Source organism: Thalassophryne amazonica, chromosome 4 (assembly GCF_902500255.1).
Source record: "Thalassophryne amazonica chromosome 4, fThaAma1.1, whole genome shotgun sequence".
In the NCBI taxonomy this organism is placed as follows: Eukaryota; Metazoa; Chordata; class Actinopteri; order Batrachoidiformes; family Batrachoididae; genus Thalassophryne; species Thalassophryne amazonica.
This window is the reverse complement of record NC_047106.1, coordinates 24,471,518-24,488,901: the sequence shown is the minus strand read 5'-3', so window position 1 is coordinate 24,488,901 and position 17,384 is coordinate 24,471,518. Positions and strand designations below refer to the sequence as shown.

Genomic DNA, 17,384 nt, shown 5'->3' with positions numbered 1-17,384 from the left:
TCCCTCCGTCCATGTCCAGTCGCCCAAAATGACCGATATTCGCCTAAGTTAGAAGAGGATAAATATCGGTCATTGCGGGCGACTGGACATGGACGGAGGGACTCAGAAAATGCATACCGCACGACAACTGCATGTTATTTACATTATTATCACTTACTGAGATACACAACACGTGGAATCACATTATCAATATTTAATGTCATTTCAAAATGCACGACACCCAGCAAACGCGTACATAAAAAATTGGCTCACTTTAACTTTTGTCGTGTTGGCTGGTACCGCGCTGCTCTCCAAATTCACCAGGGCGTCCTCATCAATCCGTCTGCTTTGGCTGCTGTTCATTGTCGTACTATCCATGATAAAATCATCCGGAATAGCCATACTGGGACCAACACACACTTCTCGCCTTTTCATGTTCTTGGGTTGCACATGCTATAACATCATCACTTCATGCACAACGGGCGGGGATTGGGATACCCGCCCGCTACCCAATGCCCGCCTGCTACTGCGGGCAGGTATGGACAGGTAGCGTAAATGTAACTCTATGCTACCGGCCCAGCAACACCTCAGTAAGTGATAATAATGTAGTGTAATTTTCTTTTTGTTAAATTAGATTTAAAAAAAATATCAGTATCACTCAGGAACTGGTATCAAAGTCAAGGTATCAACACTGGTACTGGCATTAAAAATCTTTGCCTGATAACAGCCCTATTTATGTGCACCACATCAGTGGTAAACAAACTTACTGTTTCATAAGAGTGACGCAGTGTGGCTACAAAAATGTATATTAAAAACATCAAAGGTGAGTAAAACACTCTGAGGTTTGATTTCTGAGGTTTTAATGTGGCTTTATTTCTGTGGCAGTTTGCAAAATAATTTTATTGCAAGTAAAACATTTGGTAGGTTTCTATGGGAGGTATGAGTTCACTCTGTGAGACTTTGCAGGTGAACCAAAAAGAAAAACAAAAAACATAACCGTAACTGATGTTGTGTCATGCTGATGGACTGAGGAGACATATGAGTTGTCGTCGTCTTCTTCTTTTGGCTGCGCCTGTTAGGGGTCACCACAGCAGATCAGTCGTTTCCATCTCACCCTGTCCTCTGTATCTTCTTCTGTCACACCCAGTGGTGGGCTCAGCTAACCAACAAGTTAGCTTCGATAACCATTAATCCGATAACTGAAAAGGTATCTTTTATGACACTAAACCGTAAAACTGCTAAAAAATAATAAACTGTCTTTATTACAGATAACCGATAACCAATAAATTTTTATTCAGATGTGGCCACATCACATTACACTGTTGGCTTCTGATAAACCAGTTTCACTTTAAACGCTGCAGGCGCTTCTGGGTAAATTCAAGGATCACAAAGACAAAAAGAACGCACAAAAATGAATGAATAAAAAAATAAAACCCCAAACACTGTCATCAACTTTCAAAAGCAGTTATACACAGTATTAGAAGTCACAGTTTATCTTGGTATTATATACACCGTCATTTACAAACTAAAAGCTGCTGCTTTTATCACACGCTTTGAACCCTGCGGCTTATACAACTGAAATACATCCATTAATGCATTGACTGGCAGAGTAAAAGACACGTAGTACATATAAATTCTAATTTGTTAGTTTCAGTGGGATTTATTAAATTCTGAAGACAATATTCCACATAAAGCGTCCCGATGATCCAAAACGGTGTGTAAACGGTGAAGAGAAATCATTGCAGCTGCGCCGTGAGATCTCCTCTCTCCCACCGAAAATTGGTGGTTAAATTATCCCGTACCACAAAGAAATAAAGTTAAATAATGTTAAAATTAGTCCCTTTTGTTTGTGTCGAGCGGACAGTAACAGTGTAACGTCCAAAGTGAACCTGAACTACGCTACCCACAATGCTCCCTGTGTCAATTGGCCAATCACGTCTTGCACTTAATGATGACATCATCAACAAGCGACAGCCAGTCTGCCATAAACCACTGATCTACACATGACAGGGATTAAAATGTTTGATTTTAGGGTTTACAAACATTTATGACTGTTAAACTTTACTCACTTTACTAGCAATAAAAATGTTAGCGGACTGAAAGTTATCGGAACTAAATTTATCATAAGATAATTTGTCCGATGATGGGTTTTAAAACTGAAAAGCTAATCCGCTAACAAAAACATTAGCTTCGATAATTATCAGTTATCAGATTAGCTGAACAGTGCCCACCACTGGTCACACCAACCACCTGCATGTCCTCCCTCAGCACATCCATAAACCTCCTCTTTGGCCTCCCTCTTCTCCTCCTGCCTGATGGCTCCATCCTCAGCATCCTTCTCCCTATATACCCTGGCTACCTCCTCTGCACATGTTCGAACCATCTCAATCTCTCCTCTCTGAATTTGTCTCCAAACTGTCCCACCTGAGCTGTCCCTCTGATATGTTCATTCCTAATCCTGTGTAGGCTCTCAGTTGTCCAGGTGGTTTCCATAGTAGAGAAGCTTGAATCTTCAACTGGACTGGGTTGCTTGACGCGAGGACGTTTCGCTTCAAATCGCAGAAGCTTCCTCAGCTAAAATTCTTGCTCTGGTGGTCTGACTTCTGTCTTGACTCTTGTAGAGAAGAATAATGAAGCTGGAGTTTTAAAACCTAACCAGACCCCCCCTACCAAGAGGCAGACTGCTATAGGCTGGTGACTAAACAATAGCTCTAATTAGCAGTATGTGGGTACCCACGATGGTCCCTGGACAAAGTGCAGAAGTCCCAGAGAACAAAGAGACCAGATAGACAGGAGACGGAGACAAGAAGAAGAGTGTCTCTCCCTTATTTAGCAGAAGTAGGGGAAAAACTACAGAGGATCTTCAGACAGCACAAAATCCCAGTTTACTTTAAACCGGTTAACACCTTGAGACAGAAATTAGTTCACCCTAAGGACAGGATCCCTAGTTACAAACAGAGCAATGTAGTGTATTCTATCAGATGTCAGGAAAACTGTAACGAACACTACATAGGTGAGACTAAGCAACCTTTACACAAAAGGCTATACCAGCACCGCAGAGAGGGCGCCAGTGGACCTCAGTCTGCAGTTCATCTCCACCTTAAAGACACTAACCACACGTTTGAGGACAAGGAAGTTAAAATATTAGCCAGAGAGAAGAAATGGTTTGAGAGAGGGGTCAAGGAGGCATTCTTTGTAAAATGTTTGAAACCTAGCCTTAACCGGGGAGGGGGTCTGAGACACGTTTACAATCCCCTGTTTACAATGGGGTACTCAGGTCAAAGCAGTTTCAGTCTTTTGTTCATGGTAATGAGTCATTCACGTTATCAACAGAGTCGTCAAGGGAGCCATCAGGAGAGGGACAGCTGCCCTGTCATTAGGAGGGTGTTAACTAGAGCACAATAGGTGCTAATTAGAGCTATTGTTTAGTCACTAGCCTGTAGCAGTCTGCCTCTCGGTAGAAGGGGTCTGGTTAGGTTTAAAACTCCAGCTTTTGTGACTTCTTGATTATTCTTCTCTACAAGAGTCAAGACAGAAGTCAGACCGCCAGAGCAAGAATTTTAGCTGAGGAAGCTTCTGCGATTTCAAGCGAAACATCCTCGCGTCAAGCAACCCAGTCCAGTCGAAGATTCAAGCTTCTCTACCATTCCTAATCCTGTTTATCCTCATCACTCCCAAAGAGAATTACAACAACTTTAGCTCTGCTACCTCCAGCTCCAGCTCTGCTACCTCCTGTCTTTTTGTCAGTGCTGCCGTCTCTAAGCCGAACAACACAGCTGGTCTCACTACTGTCTTGTAAACTTTTCCTTCATTCTTGCTGATATTCTTCAGTCACAAATCACTTCTGCCACCTTTCTCCACCCACTCCATCCTGCCTGCACTCTACCTTTCTACCACACTCTCCATTACTTTGGACAGGTGACCCCAAGTATTTAAACTCATCTACTTTCACCACTTCTACTCGTTGTAACTACACTATTCCACTGGGCTCCCTCTCATTCACACACATCTACTCAGTCTTGCTTCTACTGACTTTCATTCTCCCGCTCTCCAGAGCATATCTCCACCTCTCCAGACTAGATTCAACTTGCTCTCTACTCTCACTACAGACCACAATGTCATCTGCAAACATCATAGTCCACAGAGACTCCTGTCTGTCAACTTGTCCATCACCATTGCAAACAAGGAAGGACTCAGAGCTGATCCTTGGTGTAATCCCACCTCCACCTTGATTGATTATGTCATTCTGCACATCTCACCACTGTCACACTGTCCTTGTATATGTCCTGCACTACCCTCACATACTTCTTTGCTGCTCCAAACTTCCTCATACAATACCACAACTCTTCTCTTGTCACTCTGTCACAAGTTTTCTTTAAATCCACAAACACAATGTAACCCCTTTTGGCCTTCTCTATACTTCTCCCTGAACAAACACTACATCTCTAATGCTCTTTCTCGGCATGAAACCATATTGCTGCTCACAGATCTTGATTTCTAACCCTAACGCCAACCGTTCACCTGATTTCTAAGCCTAGCTTCTACTACTCTTTCTCATAACTTCATGCTGTAGCTGATCAGCTTAATGCCTCTGTAGTTGCTGCAGCTCTGCTGTCTCACCTGTCCAGCTGATATCCAGCAAATCCTTTCTTGTGAAATATGTCCTGATTATATCAGGAGACCCAACAACAACTGATCGCCTGTTACTTTTTTGTAGTTTGTACTTTGTACTTTCCACGTTCAGTCACAGTTGATCAGCATCATGAAGCCATGTTTTTCGGCTCCATGATGCGGATCAAGTTAACCCCCCACCCCCATTGTCTGTGACGGCACAGAAAGTGCATCATGGCATATTGTTGCTGTAATTTAACCCATGTTGGTCAAAATCCTAAATTGTTTCCAGACAAGAAAAATGTTGATCATACTGACAATATAAGACTGAGAATTCTTCATGTGAAAACATAAGGTGCAACTGTGGTTCACTTCTCCAGCAAGATCTATGGCGCCAAGCTGTTTATTGTTGTTTTTGTCTAATTTTCAGCTAAAAATTTGACAATATGTGTTGTATAGGTGAAAAAAATTTGACCATTATATAAAATAAATTAATAGATTTTGACCCAACATACAACCCCTGGCAAAAATTATGGAATCACTGGCCTCGGAGGATGTTCATTCAGTTGTTTAATTTTGTAGAAAAAAAAGCAGATCACAGACATGACACAAAACTAAAGTCATTTCAAATGGCAACTTTCTGGCTTTAAGAAACACTATAAGAAATCAGGAAAAGAAATTGTGGCAGACAGTAACGGTTACTTTTTTAGACCAAGCAGAGGGGAAAAAAATATGGAATCACTCAATTCTGAGGAAAAAAATATGGAATCATGAAAAACAAAAGAACGCTCCAACACATCACTAGTATTTTGTTGCACCACCTCTGGCTTTTATAACAGCTTGCAGTCTCTGAGGCATGGACTTAATGAGTGACAAACAGTACTCTTCATCAATCTGGCTCCAACTTTCTCTGATTGCTGTTGCCAGATCAGCTTTGCAGGTTGGAGCCTTGTCATGGACCATTTTCTTCAACTTCCACCAAAGATTTTCAATTGGATTCGGACTATTTGCAGGCCATGACATTGACCCTATGTGTCTTTTTGCAAGGAATGTTTTCACAGTTTTTGCTCTATGGCAAGATGCATTATCATCTTGAAAAATGATTTCATCATCCCCAAACATCCTTTCAATTGATGGGATAAGAAAAGTGTCCAAAATATTAACGTAAACTTGTGCATTTATTGATGATGTAATGACAGCCATCTCCCCAGTGCCTTTACCTGACATGCAGCCCCATATCATCAATGACTGTGGAAATTTACATGTTCTCTTCAGGCAGTTATCTTTATAAATCTCATTGGAACGGCACCAAACAAAAGTTCCAGCATCATCACCTTGCCCAATGCAGATTCGAGATTTATCACTGAATATGACTTTCATCCAGTCATCCACAGTCCACGATTGCTTTTCCTTAGCCCATTGTAACCTTGTTTTTTTCTGTTTAGGTGTTAATGATGGCTTTTGTTTAGTCTTTCTGTATGTAAATCCCATTTCCTTTAGGCGGTTTCTTACATTTCGGTCACAGACGTTGACTCCAGTTTCCTCCCATTCGTTCCTCATTTGTTTTGTAGTGCATTTTCGATTTTTGAGACATATTGCTTTAAGTTTTCTGTCTTGACGCTTTGATGTCTTCCTTGGTCTACCAGTATGTTTTCCTTTAACAACCTTCCCATGTTGTTTGTATTTGGTCCAGAGTTTAGACACAGCTGACTGTGAACAACCAACATCTTTTGCAACATTGCGTGATGATTTACCCTCTTTTAAGAGTTTGATAATCCTCTCCTTTGTTTCAATTGACATCTCTCGTGTTGGAGCCATGATTCATGTCAGTCCACTTGGTGCAACAGCTCTCCAAGGTGTGATCACTCCTTTTTAGATGCAGACTAATGAGCAGATCTGATTTGATGCAGGTGTTAATTTTGGGGATGAAAATTTACAGGGTGATTCCATAATTTTTTCCTCAGAATTGAGTGAGTCCATATTTTTTTCCCTCTGCTTGGTCTAAAAAAGTAACCGTTACTGATTGACACAATTATTTTTCCTGATTTCTTATAGTGTTTCTTAAAGCCAGAAAGTTGCCATTTGAAATGACTTTAGTTTTGTGTCATGTCTGTGATCTGCTTTTTTTCTACAAAATTAAACAACTGAATGAACATCCTCCGAGGCCGGTGATTCCATAATTATTGCCAGGGGTTGTAGAAAACAGTTCTGTAACATTCATGGCAACCCTGAGTTCAATGTTAATTTTAACTCTGACAGAGTTAAATAAATTTGCTGTGCAGCTCCTCCAAAAGTAATGTCTTCCTGTCACTTTTTTTCCCAGCTGCCCAGCGAATATGAAGCCAATCCTGAGCTTCTGTTCTATCGTATTACCCACCTCAACCACAGGCAGCAGTACCTGATCTGGGCAGCAGCTGTCACCACTGCAGGTCGAGGTAATTTCAGCGATAAAGTCACAGTGGAGCCAGCTGCCAAAGGTGAGCTCCCAAACATGGCTGGAAGATTTGTGATGGGAGGAAGTGAGGGAAGATGGGCTATCCTCATGCTTTCTGGCCTTTTTTTTTAAGTCATCGTCCTTTCTGTCTTTCTCTCTTTGCCTCTGCCAGCTCGTTATCTTAAAGTGCAACTCTTTTGCTCTGTTTTACTTGGGACAAAAATTAGTTTAACCAGTGCAACACTGATTTAGATTGTCATTAAAGGGTGTTTACAACAACCTCCTCAGAGTCGACTTGTAATGACTCTGGAGAACGGTGCTGCTGAATGCACAGAAGAGTAAGATATGCGGCTGACTGCATAAGCTGTTGTTTTAAAGGTTACATTTAGCAAAGTAAATATGCACACATTTACCTCCATAGGGATCCTCTTCATGCTACCAGACACTCATAATGACATTTTTGCCTCTCTGGTGGTGACACAAAGGGTGCTGTCTCATTGGGCTGCGACAGCAATGACATTAGCAGAGGAAATGGTGAATTTTCATGAAATGTGAGTGGGGTCCCACAGGGACAACAATATTTTCGAGATGCAAACTCCTGGACATCATTCTGCAAGTCAGTGAGTGCATCCACATGTTTCTTCCTGTTTTTTTTTTTCTACTCCGTGGAGCCCATGGAGGAGAACCCACGCTGGGCTTATTTTTAAATTATTATTTATTATTTATTTATTCTTACTATTTTATTATTTAATTTCATTTATTTTTATTTTATTATTCTTTACAGGGGTGTGCCTTCTGTGGCTACAGTCTGGGGTATTTCCACAATCTCTTTTCACATAATAACAGCAAAATAGCAGCCCACAGCCATCCTGAGCACTTTGTTAGCAAATGCCATCATTTTAGCTGTGAGTGGTGTTCGACATCCTTGAGAGTGCTGCGCGGCAGTCGTACACGAATCAGCGAGATCCTTGCACATGGGAAGGCTGTGCTCATTGTTTGTGAGAGTGTTGTGCCGTATTTGAGCAGCACACATGCTATATGTGTATGCGATTTGTTTTTGCCGTTGGTCTGTGCAGCATTCAGCCCACATTTGGGCAACATGTGCTAACGTTCATAAGTACCAATTCAGTAAGATTCCAACCGAAAATCTGTTGCTAATATGTGTTTTTGTCACAAAGTTGTGTCTCCAACTACTGCCCAACAACCATAGCCCAGTGAGATACTACCCAAAGCAGTTTAATGCGTTTTTAGCTTGTCCCGTACAATAGCATTATGTAGCGTTTTGCCTGTGATGGTATTTGTGTTCTAAATCAGTAGTGCACTGATTATAATTATGTTTGTTCCAAGTGAAAAGCTGAACCCATATAGAGAATCAAATGTTCAAACAAATTATATTTTAGATCCCCAAGAGCCAGTAAGCTAAACCCAGATTAATGAATAAAAGGACCACCTCCGCCTTGCTTTGTATTTCAAGGGACATGACTAAATGTGTACGAAGGTGGGCAGGCTTCATTTAAGGGAAGGACAACGGTAGGTTTCAGCCAGGTTTCACATAAACCGATCATATTATTTCCTTTATTTCATACCTCTCCTCCTGATCACATGTCTCTTTTTCCTTTTTAAATACTTGAGCAACAGAACAGGTTGCACTCTTGATGTCAGAGTTCAGATGGCGTGAGAGGGAGAGAGCAAAACAGCAGGTGGATGGAGAAGAGAAAGCAAACTGAAAACATGACCCATCAACTCTATAAGACAATAGAGAGGGAGAGTTTGAGCAAAATAAAGAAGGCAGTTAAATCAATATGCTTTGGTTTTAAAGAGAGGAGGAATAGGGGCGTATGAATAAATAGAGTGCACTTTCCACCGCGTTATCCTTTTCTTTGTCCATTTGTTCCTTTGGCTGCTGGGTAAAGGTGTGTATGTGTGTCTGTGTGTGCTCCTATGGCTGGCTGCTCGAGCTGATTGGCAGCTGTAAAACGTGGCATCCTCCAGGCTTGCCCATTCAATATTTCACTCGACCTCAACATAAGTGCGCTAGACGACCAACATTAAGATGCCAAGTGTGAAGAAAAAAAGATGGAGAAAGCTGGTGGAATAGTGACATTATAAGTTGGTTATGTGCCTGTGTGTGTGGATTTTTTTATGTTCTCTGATTATTGTTCTTTCTGCCTAAATGTCAACTACGGCATTCCTGTTTTAAATCAAAATATTCTGAAACCTCTGCAGAATCGATTGCTACAACTGGTATTGGGCCAGATTAAGGTTCTTTGTTTAATTTTTGATATCCGGTATTGGCTTTATTACACATGACTCTCACCTTGATCAGTCTGTTGTACATTTTTCAAGTGATGCGCCTACAGATGGATTTGGAGCCATATCTAGTCCAGTGGCCTAAAAATGTATCAGTTGCTGTCAGCATTCGCTGTTAGCTTCAGGCTCTCTGATGGCTTTAAAAAAAATTAATTATCATGTGACTTTTCATAAATAGCTTCCCTTGTTGTAGTTTCCATACTTGCCGTACATTTTTGTCTATCCAATTTTATCTTCTTGTACTACTTCTACTACTACAACTACTACTGCTAGAGTGTATTGGAAACCTGTTGCCACATTACCCTACGGTCACATTAGCTACAAATGATGGTGACAAGCAGTTGGCTTTGTGACTTTATGGGCGTTGCCGGGGTTTGCACATTACATCATCGTAAACTGGCTTGTTTGACTTCAAACGTGTTATCTAGTTACAAAAAGAGTTTTTAGACTACATGTGTTTATTTCTCACTAACTTTAACAAAATATATGAGAAACATATTAGATTTATACTGAAATACAGCTTTTTTGGAGTATTTTCTGCCATCTTTCAGTCAGAGGCTGTAACATCTGGAACAACATCCCATTCTCTATTAGAGAATGTCCCATGTTTGTCACTTTTAAGACTCAACTAAAAACTGGTTGAAATCAAACCAACACTGTCCTCATTACAGGTCTCCACTGTGGGTTAGGATCATGTGACTTGCTGCATTTTTATAAATACAATGTGTTGCCTTTGTAGACAATATGTTTTCATCATGCCATGTTATTTGTGTAACCTTAAATATGTTTGTGCATTTATGAACGTTTAATTAACTGTTGTTAATTGTTTAATTTATTGTTGTTGGCATTATACACCTTGCCCAGGGACAACAGTTGAAAACTAGCTTTTGAGCTAATACTGACACATTTACAGAAATGTTCATTAATGTGTACTGTCCCTGTGAAATAAACTAATAAATACTAATAATAATACTATAATAATAATATAATACTATAATAATAATAATAATAATAATAATAATAATAATAATAATAAACTAATAAATAAATAAATCTTGGATTGTTTTGTTCGAGTGACCAATCAGCTGATGTCACGCTGTCTGTTCACTCGGATTGGCAGTCGCCGTGTCACGTCACTCAGCATTTGCATAAAATAGACTTGTGGTCTCTTTTGGTCCCGCCTAACTGGCGGCACAGCGATCATTGTTTTTTGCCTTTGCAACACACCTACTTTAACTGAAAATGAATGGCAAGTGGTCGCTTTGCCTGCTGCTTGCTGCCACTTGTAGCTTACGTGACCGTAAGGTTATGGCCACCATCTGGATGGAGTGTACTGCTACCTTCTCTACTGTCTTACCACACATTTAGAGTAACTAACATTATTGATCCCTGGTGGTTAGACGTAAAACACCATATTTTAAGTGACTACTGTACAATGCTGCACTAAGTGGAATTGATAAGACCCATAAAAAAAATCATTTATTTATTTATTTTTAAATCATTAAGAAGCTGCTTGATGTGCAGATAGTTTTTTTTTTTTCATGAATTGTGGATCTGCTCAATTGTCAGGCATAAATTAGATTGATTTTAAGGTACTTGCAATATCTCGTGCAAGTATAATATCTAGGAAAATACAAATATCAGATCAGGACTCAGCATCAGCAGACGCTCAGTATTACATTGGATTGAGATCAGGAGAGAGGAAAAAAAAATATGTGATTGGGACACGTCTAGTTTGAATTTGAATCCCAATTGCTTTAAAGTTCCAGTTTCAGTTTTTGTCATGTTATGCCTGAGTGACTCTCTCATTTGTTCTCAGCACCAGCTAAGATCCTGTCTTTTGGAGGTACAGTGACCACTCCATGGATGAAGGAGGTGCGACTACCATGTAGCTCAGTAGGAGAACCAACACCTTCTATAAAATGGACCAAAGACAGGTGAGAACTCTCCATAAACAGAATCAAAAGGGCCTTTCATAGAGGAACTCTGCAGTGTTTACATCCAGAGTAGGTCCTCTGCAGTGGTACAGGAACTGCTGGGTGTTTGCAAGACTGAACAGTCGCTGAATGATCACAAAGCTCAGGTAGACATCTGCAAATTGGGAAAAACTCATAAAGTTTGAATCTTAAACACATTATCTGTGGGTCACTGGTGGTTTTGTTTCCTTCTGATTGAGGGGAACACACTTTTACACTTGGCATGAACCCAACAGTGTTTTCATTAATCCTACCTGAAACTTTCTTCTTGGAGAGAACACACAGTACACACTTTAAAGGTGTAGTCCATTTCAAAAATTTTTTTTTTTTGTTGCAATTTAAGTCATAAAAAGATTACAATTTTATATTGCTAATATGATTTTAAAATGTTGCTTTTTATATATTTATTTTAGAATTTTAACCCCACTAGTTTAAACTACAGCAACAAAACACTATATTATATTGATACTCCATATTGATACTCCATACTGTGCACAAATAGTGTCAACACTTTTTTTTTTTATCATTTTGGATGATTGTTGTTCTTTCAGTGTTTTCTTTGCAGTGCTCTTCTGTTTGTATGGTCTTTACAGTTAATAGTGAAGGTATTTACACATTTACTATGTTACATTCATTTTGGAAGATGTACCTACAAAACATCGAACATACAGTCATGTAGTCAACACCAAATGGTTTTGTACCTTTGGACTCAGTGATAATGTTGCATAGCTCCTTACGTCGTGGGTCAACCTTCCATTTTTGTCCAGAAAGTGACAGGTGTCAAGTGCAACAGTTGCAGTTAGCCACAATTTGCTAACGGCCAGGTAAGGTCAGGTTTGGGAGCGTGTACCACTCCTGCACATTGTCATGGATCTGCTTGAGTTCTGAAAGGCAACCATCCAGGCAGACCTGCAGTCGTCTTCTAAAAGTAATTATCTATCGACAGATAAGGTGTAACATGGCCATCTCCTCAGTGGTTCATGTCAGTTGGAATGTGAATGACACTCATTGATATTCTGACAAATATCTTTGTTCTTTGAGTCATTATCTCGCTCTCTTTGTATTAGTGAGGACACAGCCATTCCAGTTTCTGTCGATGGGCAGCGTCTCATTCTGGCTAACGGGACACTGGTCCTGCGCTCCATCAAAGCAGAAGATTCTGGCTACTACACCTGCACAGCCACCAATACGCTGGGCTTTGACACCATCTTAATCAACCTTGTAGTGCAAGGTACAAAAACTCTGTTATTACTCATTAAAGCCCAAACCTGGTGTTCCTACTGACAAAACAGCATTATGATCCAAAATATCATGAGCATGAGTATTACTGAGTGTTATCTCCATGCCTCTTTATTAGTCCCTCCAGATCAGCCTCGTCTAACTGTCTCTACCACCTCCACATCTTCTATCACTCTGGCGTGGATACCAGGAGACAATGGAGGCAGCTCGATAAGAGGTACAGTGCTGTTTTTTGTCTTTCTTTTTTTATCTACAAGCATGTTCTCTAAAGGTTACACTCTAATATCAAACTATTATATCTGAGGGGCAACTGAGAGATTGAGAAATGTTGGTTTCTCAGAATGCAAATGATGGAGAACCACCCCTTAGTATTTCTGAGTTAGATTAAAAATTTCCCAGTTGCTCATAGTAGAAGCAAATGTCTTCCCAGTGAATTTTGGGGTCTGTCAGAAATGTGATCCAGCCCTTAACCAAATCAGTGCCGGCATAGGCTACGAGCTGGGAAAGGTCATGGAGTCCAGTGATTTGGATACATTTGTTGATGAGGGAAGGTTCATTGAAGTTCGCAGATGGTGCTGTGAATGAGGCAGAATCAACGGATATTCTGTTCAGAGCTCTCAAGAAGCTGAATGATGAGATGTGTAGGTGGGAGGGGCTGATCTAGTCTTGCAAGTGGCTTTCAGTGACTTGAACACAGCCTTCAGCAGTTTGTCTGTCTACACAGTCTTGAACTCTTTGGGACTATAGTTACCTCTGCAGTGACATTCACAAGTCACATAACTCAGCCTATGAGGTCGAGTGATGTTTAGAAAGAGTTTACATAGTCATATGGTCACTGGACAGGATTGTGTTGTGCTGCTGATACCTTTGCAGGAGGATAAATATCTGTCAATGAAACCTTCAGAGTCTTCTTGTACCGGATGCTTGTGAGACCTGGCCGCCAAACAGTGAGTTGAGAGGCTGATGTTGAAGTTTCTCCAGAGAATCTTGGGTACCACTGGAGTGTGACCTAGATGACACCTTTGACAGACATCATGAGGGAGCATCAGCTGTGACACTACAGCCATGCAGCATGTTTTCCAAAGTATAAGTATAGAATACAAGTGCCTCATTGTAAAGTATCCCATTCACTACAACAGGACTAAGTGGAGAGATTATACCTCCACACTGGCCTGAGAACCCCTTGGTATCCGCCAGTCAGAGGTGGTTAATTTGGCCTGGGAAAGGGAAGTTTGGGGTCCTCTGCTGGAGCTGTTGCCCCCGCAACCCGATCCCAGATAAGTGGTTGAAGATGAGATGAGGATGGCCCGAACATCTACTTGGGTGGTCAGTAGTTGAGACCCAAAGCACCTGGTTCTTGGACGTGCAGCATTTGTGGGTACTCTCAAACCTGATTTGACTAAGAGGTCTAATTAGACCAAACTCTCTCTGTTTTGGTCTCTAGACTATGCGTTATCCTGTCTCAGGCAATTCAATCCGCCCTGTCCATCCTCTGTCATTTTGTATTTATTTCATGACTGTTACAGTATACAGTACACTATTTTGATCAACAGTAGTTTTAAATGTACTATATAAAGACATGACCCTAGACGTTGTGGTGACCTTAAGGTTAGGAAAGTGATGTTATGACAGAATGAATCAACGTTGGGGAAGTGAAAGAACAACTTTTTCCACCTTTATTGTACTGGCTGAAGCATCCTTGAGCAAACCCATCCAATACAGCAGTGTTGCTTATTCGCCGACAGTTGAAACTGTGGTTGTACTGAGCGACTCCAGGTGTAAATCTGATGCTGTGTGAACACGTAATGCCTGAAAAAGTGAGTACTTCCCTAGTTTGTTCTTTGACGTTCAAGTGCATCCATTGAGGATGCTCCAGGGCTTCTGAAGGTGGTTTATGGTGAGATGAAATATTTGGGGTCATGGTGTATCAACCTTGGTGGCATTTGAAGGAACCAGAAAAAAAAAATGGTCAATGGATGGCACCACCAGACTCGTTGCACTCCTCTGCACCACTTCAGACTAGATTTGGAAGTCCGGAGAGGCTGTCAGTTGGGGCACTACACATTCTGCCTAATCCTTTGTGCAGGGAACATTGTGGAGGGTTTTTGGAAGATGTCAACACTAACAACATTATCTATCCAAGACAGACTTTGTGATCCATAAATGCACTTGCCAAAGGCAGCTGTGGAAGAGGAGGGTGCGGGTACTGGACTGGCCTTGCTGCTGTCCTGGCTGGTCCTCAGTGGAGAATGTCATAAAGAAAAATGTAACAAAGATGTACTCATACGGTTGCACACCTTAAGATGTGTTTGCAGGATGAAAAGGGTAAAATGACACTTGAAACACTTCACTGCTTGGTATCCTCAATGCCAACATGTCTTTGTGTGTTGTGAGTGTAGTGAGAAGGAAGGGCAACATTGCAAAATGATAAATGCTTTTTTTAGAATGCGTTGCAGGCATGAAATGCAGGAATGGAAATATATTAAATGAAATCAAGTTCACCAGACAAAACATGAAATATCTGGTTCATACTGTCTGCAGTCAAACAGAAATTAGTGAATGTCAGAATCACTGTATGTTGTTCTGTCTTTTCTTGTCCACTTTCCTGCTTCATCTGCATCACATGGTGACAACAAAACCTATAACTAAACCCTGTAGGATGTGCACATTAATGCTTCAAGTATTTTGGAATTTTGTGCAGTGAGAGAAAGAGAGACAAGCTTGAGTAAAAACGCAGATGGGGAAACATTTATACGTACACACAGAAAAATATGGACTAAATCGAAAGTGTCTCGGTGCATAAGGGAACTGATTCACTAAGGCAACTAATTATAATTACAGTCACCATATTGCATAGCCTCATTTGCATAGATGCTCAGTCAGCGCCATCCCAGTCTTTGGAGTTTGGAGGTAACTAATGGCGGACCTTCTTCCAAGGTAAGCCTGTTGGTGAAGTAAAGTTTAACACTGCCATCTAGTGTACAGTTCAGATAACCAGTTTTGTAAATGGAGATGGTGTAAAAAAAAAAAAAAATCTTAATCAGGATGACAAAAGAGATTTATCAATGCACCTAAGATATTTTATGTTGTTTGCAGGCTTTGTGTTGCAGTACTCTGTCGATAACACGGAAGAATGGAAGGACGTGTTCATCAGTTCCAGTGAGCGCTCCTTTAAATTGGATAACCTACGCTGCGGCACATGGTATAAAGTCAAGCTGGCTGCCAAAAACAGTGTTGGGGCCGGACGTATCAGTGAGATTATTGAGGCAAAGACACACGGGCGAGGTGAGACATCTGCAGGTTCACACAGGTGGAAGCATACAACAATACTCCAAGTTAGAAAGTCAACACACTTGACAAAATCACATCATCTTTAAATCCAGATGGTAAAACCTTGCGGTTAGTGAGTTTTATAGGTTTGCTCAAATTGTTCTCGACCCAGTTCCTCTTGTATGCACGCGCTGAGTGAGACGTCATGTTTGTCTTCCAGAACCACAGTTCAACAAGGATGAGCCAGTCTTCACACACATTAACTCCAGCCACGCCCGCCTCAATCTGCAGGGTTGGGCCAGCGGAGGCTGTCCTATCAGTGCCGTTACGTTAGAGTTTCGACCAAAAGGTGAGTTGCTGTTTTTACGGTATACTTTGTAATTCCTATGTGCCGGTGAGAATCAAAATCTCCCCCTGGATGGGGTGCCAGTCCAGCTCAGGTTATTTCCCCAATTAAGGCTGGTAGCATCCAAGGACACAGACAGGTAGAGTGACCAGGACTTGAACCCAAGGTCTACATAGTGCAAGCCCTCCAGGCTGCTGGAGGGCTTCTATGATTATATTCTTAGTTTGATATACTTTTAGTCTGTTATTTGTTTGAATGTGCATGTCGACCTGGATTGAACCGGCTTTACCACTTAGAACAAAGAGATTCAGGTATACAATATAAATCATATGTCTCGTTATCACACGTGTTTTGGGTAGGAGGGCGGGACCGCCCCTGAATGCCCATGGGGACCAATAAGTGAAGGATTTTGCAAAATAAGGTCTGCCTTTGTCACGCCCATGTTGTGCTTTATAAAAACTGTTTGCGTCTGTTGTTCGTGGTTCTGAACGGATGGATCTCCTGCGTGAGAGACGTTCTTCAGAATCCAGGCCTGTTTTTCAATGTGACTTTGAATAAATTTAAACGTGCAAAATATGACGTTGTACTTTGTGAGGGACAGTATTACACTAAGAACCAGGAAGGATTAACAATACAGTTCACATTTATCTTTGGCTAGATTTCCCAGACACAACAAAACTATGAGATAGTTTATGCATGTTATTTTTAGTGTGGGAACTTAGTTTAAACAGAAAAGAAACTAAACTAAACTATGTTTACCTGCTGCAGGTACATGGGCGTGGCAGAGTGTGCGTACCAACGCCACGACAGACATGTTCCTGGCAGAGTTGCGTGAGGCCACATGGTATGAGTTGAAGATGAAAGCTTGCAACAGCGCAGGCTGCGGCAACCAGAGTTCACAGTTTTCTACACTGGATTATGACGGCAGTGAGTAAAAACGCTCCAACTGGGTGACTTCTTGAAGAACGTTTTGGGTAAAAAAAAAACAGCATCTAAACCCTGGGTCCATTGCAGGTACGATTCCACCAATCAAGTCCCCGCTGGAAAAGAATGACGATGTCAAGAAACTGTTTTCTATTGGCTGTCCCGTAATCTTGGTCACGCTGGGTGTTGCACTTCTCTTCATCATTCGTAAGAAACGCAAGGAGAAGAGGCTGAAGAGACTAAGAGGTGAGGGAAGCTGTAAAAGGAAAAAAAAACACGTGGGGATGAATTTGAA

At 41.1% G+C, this 17,384-nt stretch overlaps 1 protein-coding gene across 1 annotated transcript in view; it reads left to right on the top strand.

The window, feature by feature from the left end:
* LOC117509531 (Down syndrome cell adhesion molecule-like protein 1 homolog) overlaps nucleotides 1-17,384 on the top strand; it is a 351,476-nt gene that overhangs the window by 321,412 nt on the left and 12,680 nt on the right. The window contains 8 exon segments of the mRNA XM_034169262.1: nucleotides 6,914-7,067; nucleotides 11,154-11,271; nucleotides 12,378-12,541; nucleotides 12,668-12,766; nucleotides 15,646-15,834; nucleotides 16,040-16,168; nucleotides 16,934-17,092; nucleotides 17,180-17,335. Of these exon segments, the coding sequence (XP_034025153.1) occupies nucleotides 6,914-7,067; nucleotides 11,154-11,271; nucleotides 12,378-12,541; nucleotides 12,668-12,766; nucleotides 15,646-15,834; nucleotides 16,040-16,168; nucleotides 16,934-17,092; nucleotides 17,180-17,335 (1,168 nt within the window).